This window comes from Colobus angolensis, unplaced genomic scaffold (genome assembly GCF_000951035.1).
Source record: "Colobus angolensis palliatus isolate OR3802 unplaced genomic scaffold, Cang.pa_1.0 Scaffold337, whole genome shotgun sequence".
Lineage (NCBI taxonomy): Eukaryota > Metazoa > Chordata > Mammalia > Primates > Cercopithecidae > Colobus > Colobus angolensis.
In genome coordinates, this window is record NW_012116677.1 from 2034384 (window position 1) to 2041183 (window position 6800).

Consider the following 6800-nt stretch of genomic DNA (forward strand, 5'->3'; position numbering starts at 1 on the left):
CCCGGGTTCAAGCGATTCTCCTGCCTCAGCCTCCCAAGTAGCTGGGATTACAGGCATGTGCCACCATGCCTGGCTAATTTTTGTATTTTTATAGAAACAGGGTTTCTCCATGTTGGTCAGGCTGGTCTCGAACTCTCGACCTCAGGTGATCTGCCCTCCTCGGCCTCCCAAAGTGTTGCTATTACAGGCGTGAGCCACTGTGCCCAGCTCCTTTTTTTTTGAGACGGAGTTTTGCTCTTGTTGCCCAGGCTGGAATGCAGTGGCCTGATCTCAGCTCACTGCAACCTCCGCCTCCTGGATTCAAGCAACTCTCCTGCCTCAGTCTGCTGAGTAGCTGGGATTACACGTGTGCACCACCACGCCCAGCTAATTTTTTGTATTTTTCGTAGAGATGGGGTTTCATCATGTTGGCCAGGCTGGTCTCGAACTCCTGACCTCAAGGTGATCCACCTGTCTCAGCCTCCCAAAGTATATGGATTACAAGTGTGAACCACCACACCCAGCCGCTTTGTGTCTCTTAAAAGTGTTCTGCTATCAAACTTTTTTTTTTTTGAGACACAGTCTCGCTGTCACCAGGCTGGTGCGCAGTGGCGTGATCTCAGCTCACTGCAACGTCCGCTTCCCTGGTTCAAGCGATTCTTCTACCTCGGCCTCCCGAGTAGCTGGGATTACAGGCATGCACCACCATGCCCAGCTAATTTTTGTATTTTTAGTAGAGTTGGGTTTTCACCATGTTGGCCAGGATGGTCTCCATCTCGTGACCTCGTGATTCGCCTGCTTCAGCCTCCCAAAGTGCTGGGATTACAGGTGTGAGCCACCATGCCCAGCTTTATTAAGCTTATTTACAAGTGTAATTGTTTTGATAAGGAGGATACTATGAAATAGTTTTATTTCATAGCATGTATTAACAACCCTGGGGCCTTGATTACTTAGAATCTTTGAATCTATGCTGTAGTGGGCCTACTTTTTCTAATTTGGAAGTTATATATTTTATTGAATATCTGTGGGGCTATGGTTTTCATTTGAAAAATAATGAGGTTTGCTTTTTCTGAATTTAATTTTTTTACTAGCGGAATTTTCAAACACACCTAAAAGCAGAATAGTACAATTACTCTCTGCATGTCTGTTAGTCAGCTTAAACATTTAACATACAACTGAGCAGGTGTACTTTCTTACATTAATTGTAGAACTGTATATACTTCATAAATGTGGATATGATATATGTAGTGATAGAATGTAAACAAATTTAATTAAAAGATCTGTCCAGGCCAGGCGTGGTGGTTCATGCCTGTAATCCCACACTTTGGGAGGCCCAGGCGAGTGGATCACCTGAGGTCAGGAGGTTGAGACTAGCTTGGCCAAGATGGTGAAACCCTGTCTTAACAACAACAACAAAAAAATACAAAGTATCAGCTGGGCTTGGTGGCAGGCACCTGTAACCCCAGCTACTTGGAAGACCAAGGCAGGAGAATCGCTTGAACCTGGGAGGCGGAGGTTGCAGTGAGCCAAGATCGTGCCACTGCAGATCAGCCTGGCAAACATGGTGAAACCCAGTCTCTACCAAAAATACAAAAAATTAGCTGGGCATAGTGGCAGGCACCTGTAACCCCAGCTACTTGGAAGACCAAGGCAGGAGAATCGCTTGAACCTGGGAGGCGGAGGTTGCAGTGAGCCAAGATCGTGTCATTGCACTCCAGCCTGGGAGACAAGAGCGAAAATCTGTCTCAAAAAAAAAAAAGATCTGTTCATATTTTATTGTGGGTACATTAATTATACTTTTTACTTATTCCATGCTAATTCTAATATTATGTTTTTTATTTATAGAATATTTTCACAAACCACACTTTGGATATAAATGTAAGGTGGCTTGCTGTACTGTATTTTAAACATGGAATTGATCGCTACTGGAGACGTGTAGCACCTCAGTAAGTTCCATCACTTCCCCTATTCCTTGGGTGTAATCCTTCCCAAATTCAGGAAGGTGTAAGAATGTACTTGTTTATGTAAAAAAATGTGTTAGCACTTCTGCAGCACATATAACTAAAATTGGAGCAATACAGAGATTAGCATGGTCTCTGTGCAAGGATGATTTGTGAAGTGTTCGATATTTAAAAAAAATGCAAAAAAAAGTGTTTACTGAATAAATGTTCTGTTTAGTTAAGGAGAAATCAACAGCTATATTATTGTTTTCTTCATGGTTTTGGGTGTATGTGTGAGTGTGTCCTGTTGGCCCTCTGCTTGCAAGGATCATGCTGAGTGAGTCATGTTGAACAAAAGCCCTTATTTTTAGTCCTATGCACAGTAAAAGGCTGAGGTAGGAGGATTGCTTGAACCCGGGAGTTTGAAACCAGCCTGGGCAACGTGGAGAGACCCCATTTCAAGAAAAAAGAAACAGAAATGTAAGGTTAGGATTTGGGAAAAAAACCATTCAGAAGGAAATCTCAGGTCAACTCTGAGCCAGCTGGGTGTAATTTCTGAGTCTTATGCATTCTTTCTCTGTGGTGGGGATGGATTAGTATACATTTGTAATCACATTAGTATTCAGTTATAACTGTTTTTTGTACCTCGTTAACAAATTTCTCTTAGTAATTAATTTTACATGGTATATAATCACTGGAAAATCATTGTAGACATGACCCTGGGATTTGTTTGTTACAAAGTACGGTACTGAATTTTGCCTAAGCAGCATCATAATCTGTGTTTTCCAGTAGATGGCACTATAGCTCTGTAAATTCTTAAAGCCATAAGACTTTTCTCAGTCTGAATACTTCAAAATGCATATAAAACATGTCCTTGAATAATATTGGGAACAAGAAGAGTATTTTCAGCCTGCACTTAGGATACTATATTAAGATTTAAAGCAAACATGTCTTTTTTTTTTTTTTTTTTTTTGAGACGGAGTCTCTCTCTGTCGCCCAGGTTCGAGTGCAATGGTGTGATCTTGGCTCACTGCAAGCTCCGCTTCCCGGGTTCACACCATTCTCCTGCCTCAGCCTTCCGAATAGCTGGGGCTATAGGTGCCTGCCACAGCACCCGGCTAATTTTTTATATTTTTAGTAGAGCCGAGGTTTCACCATGTTAGCCAGGATGGTCTCGATTTCCTGACCTTGTGATCCGCCTGCCTCGACCTCCCAAAGTGCTGGGATTACAGGCGTGTGCCACTGTGCCCAGCCGGATTAATTTTTTAGATAGGATTAATTCATAATTTCGGGGAGAAATTTGGTAGGTACTGATGAGAAAGTGTGCATTATTGGTTTATAGGCAATGGCCCAGCAGCACTTTTCTACTGCTTTGTCCAATTAAATTTTGCATATCTCCTAAGATTCATTTTTGTTTTACTGTTTTGTTTACATTTTGTTTTGTTTACCTCACTTGAGGTCACAAGTTTGAGATCAGCCTGGCCAACATGGTGAAACCCCACCTCTACTAAAAATACAAAAATTAGCCAGGTATGGTGGCAGATGCCTGTAATCCCAGTTACTGGGGAGGGTGACACAGGAGAATCACTTGAACCCAGGAGGTAGAGGTTGCAGTGAGCCGAGAACGTGCCACTGCACTCCAACCTGGGCGACAGAGTGAGACTATATCTCAAAAGACAGACAGACGGAGACAGAGAGAGAGAGAGAGAGAGAGAGAGAGAGGTGTGTGTGTGTGTATATATATATATAAATGATTATTTTGAAGGTAAAGTAAATTATTAAATATTTCAGGCTACACTTTTACATAATGAATTAGAACCTGGACTTTTACTTAAATTTAAAAAGTTGTGAGAATTTATACAGTATTCGGTAGTTAAATCCCAAGCTGTCTCTTTTCATATGTATTGAGATAAAAGCTGGAAAGGAGATGAATGTATTTAGAAAGGGGGAGCATGGGTGGCAGATTAGTAATTGAACTTATAAACTTGAGACTTTTTAAAAATATGCTTGTTTCTGTACTTACCTGTTTCATTTTGTATAGAGCCTAGTCTTAACCGTTTTCACAGAATGAGAATTAACTAACAAGCTTGTTACCATTACCATATACATTGCAATTTATCTGGGTCCTAATTAATTAAATACTATCCAATTTCTGCTTGGAACATAGTTTGATTTCATCTAATGATAACATGCATAAAATTAAAGGTGGAATGTAAATTATTATTAGAGAATTGTTAAAGATGTGAATTTTCTTCAGGTTAATGGCTTGTTTCTTTAATATATATACAATCTCTGACTTATGGTGGTTTGATTTAATGAATTTTTTTTTTACTTCACTATGATGCAAAAGCAGTATGTATGTATTCAGTAGAAACTGTACTTCAAGTGCCCATACAACCATTCTGTTTTTCACTTTCAGTACAGTATTTTTCATTTTCACTACAGTGTTCAATACATTAACATGATATTTACTACTTTATTGTAAAATAGGCTTTGTGTTGGATGCTTTTGCCCAGCCGTAGGCTAATGTAAGTGTTCTGAGCATGTTTGAGGTAGGTTAGGCTAAGATACAATGTTCAGTAGGTTAGATATAAAATAAATTTTTGACCTACAATATTTTTTATTTACTGTGGGTTTATCAGGAGGTAACCCCATCGTAAGTCAGGAGCATCTGTGTATTTTTTTGCATGATCTTTTTTGATAGTCATTATACTTTTTGTTGTTGTTGTTGAGATGGAGTCTCACTCTTTCGCCCAGGCTGGAGTGCAGTGGCACAATCTCGGCTCACTGCAAGCTCCGCCTCCTGGATTCACGCCATTCTTCTGCCTCAGCCTCCCAAGTAGCTGGGACTACAGGCGCCCGCCACCACACCTGGCTAATTTTTTGTATTTTTAGTAGAGACGGGGTTTCACCGTGTTAGCCAGGATGGTCTCGATCTCCTGACCTCGTGATCCACCCACCTCAGCCTCCCAAAGTGCTGGGATTACAGGTGTGAGCCACCATGCCTGGCCCATTATACACTTTTATTGTAGTTAGAGTTATGCAGACTGATGAACCTGGCTCCTTGGCATAGAAGAAAAGTTCAATTACAAGTTTAAAGCAAAATATTGTAGGAGAACACATTATGTCGGGTTTGATAGTAGAAGGGAACTATTAAAGTTGGAAAGTATAGCACAATCATAAAAGGATTAGAGAGAGATTTTTAATGACCTGAATGTTTATGTTAATCTTGTTTTCTCATTTATTAACTTTAAGTAAGTCATTAAGATTTTAAAATACTTTCTTTGAAGTATAATATATAGCATACTTTAAACAGTGCACAAGTAAAGGGTGTAGTTTGAATGTTTATAATGCAAAGACACCTGTGTAACTGCCACTTGGCACTAGATAGAACACTTATAGCATTCTAGAAACTTTTACACACATTTGCATTTTATTACCATTTATAATCAGATGTGTGTTCAACTTTAGTAGATATTGTTAATTTTCTAGGCTGGTTGTATCAGATTGCACTGCAACAGCAACATACGAGTGTTAGTATTTGATCTGCATTCTTACCAGCACTTGGTCTGATCTTTCATTTTAGTCTTTCTGGTGGGCTTGGTAATTTTAGTTTGTATTGTCTTTAATGATCAGTACTTTTTAAATGTACTTATTGGTCATTGGGATATCCTGTATTGTGAAGGGTCTGTTATTTGAACGTTTGAAAAATTGGATTATCTTATTGATTTATGGGACTTTTATTTTGGATACAAGTCCTTTGTCAAATATATGTATTACCAATATCTTCTCCTAGGCTAGGTGCAGTGGCTCACGCCTGTAATCCCAGCACTTTGGGAGGCCTAGGCAGGCAGGTCACCTGAGGTCAGGAGTTCGAGACCAGCCTGGCCGACATGATGAAACTCCATGTCTACTAAAAATACAAAAACTAGCTGGACATGGTGACGCACATCTGTAGTCCCAGCTACTGAACAGGCTGAGGCAGCAGAATCTCTCGAACCTGGGAGGTGGAGATTGCAGTGAGCTGAGATCATGCCACTGTTTTCCAGCCTGGTCAACAGAGCGAGACTCTGCAAAAAAAAGAAAAAAAAAAATCAACTTTGTGACTTGCCTTTTCACTTTCTTCAGAAGCCCTTAATTTTAATGAAGTTTAATTACCTTTCTATGATTATTTCTTTTGGGTTGTAGTTTTTTTTATAATTTTTTTTTTTTTTAAGAAGACAGAGTCTTATTCATTTGCCCAAGCTAGAGTGCAGTGATGCAATCATAGCTCAGTGTAACCTCTAACTCCTGGGCTCAAGCAGTCCTCCTGCCTCAGCCTTCTGAGTAGCTGTAACTACAGGTGTGTGCCACCAGTGCCTGATTTTTAAAAATTTTTTGTAGAGATGGGGTCTTGCTGTGTTGCCCAGGCTAGTCTTGAACTCCTGACTGAAGTGACCCTCCCACCTTGGCCTTCCGAAATGCTGGGATTTACAGGTGTGAGCCAGTGCTCCCAGCCTATTTATGAATTTTTTGCTCAACCGGTGGTCATGAAAATACTGTGTTTTCTACTGAAAGCTTTGTTTTCCTTTTCTATTTTAGATGTATGATCTATCTGGAGTTTATTTTTGTACAGGGTGCTCATGTGACGTAGGGACATGTGTTCTTTCTCCATTGCATTGTGATTGTACCCTTTCTTTTCTCTCTCCCTCTTTTTTTTTTTTTTTTTTAAAGACAGGGTCTTGCTCTGTCACCTAGACTGGAGTGCAGTGGTGCCATCATGGCTCACTGCAACCTCCGTCTCCCGGGTTCAAGCGATTCTTCTACCTCGGCCTCCCGAGTAGCTGGGATTACAGGCATGCACCACCATGCCCAGCTAATTTTTGTATTTTTAGTAGAGTT

General features: G+C 40.4%; 1 protein-coding gene across 1 annotated transcript in view; it reads left to right on the forward strand.

The window, feature by feature from the left end:
• The window catches only part of IPO11 (importin 11), a 224917-nt gene that overhangs the window by 29930 nt on the left and 188187 nt on the right, over positions 1-6800 (forward strand). Inside the window, exon 3 of the mRNA XM_011952217.1 lies at positions 1825-1925. Within this exon, the coding sequence (XP_011807607.1) occupies positions 1825-1925 (101 nt within the window). The remainder of the gene's footprint in view (positions 1-1824; positions 1926-6800) is intronic.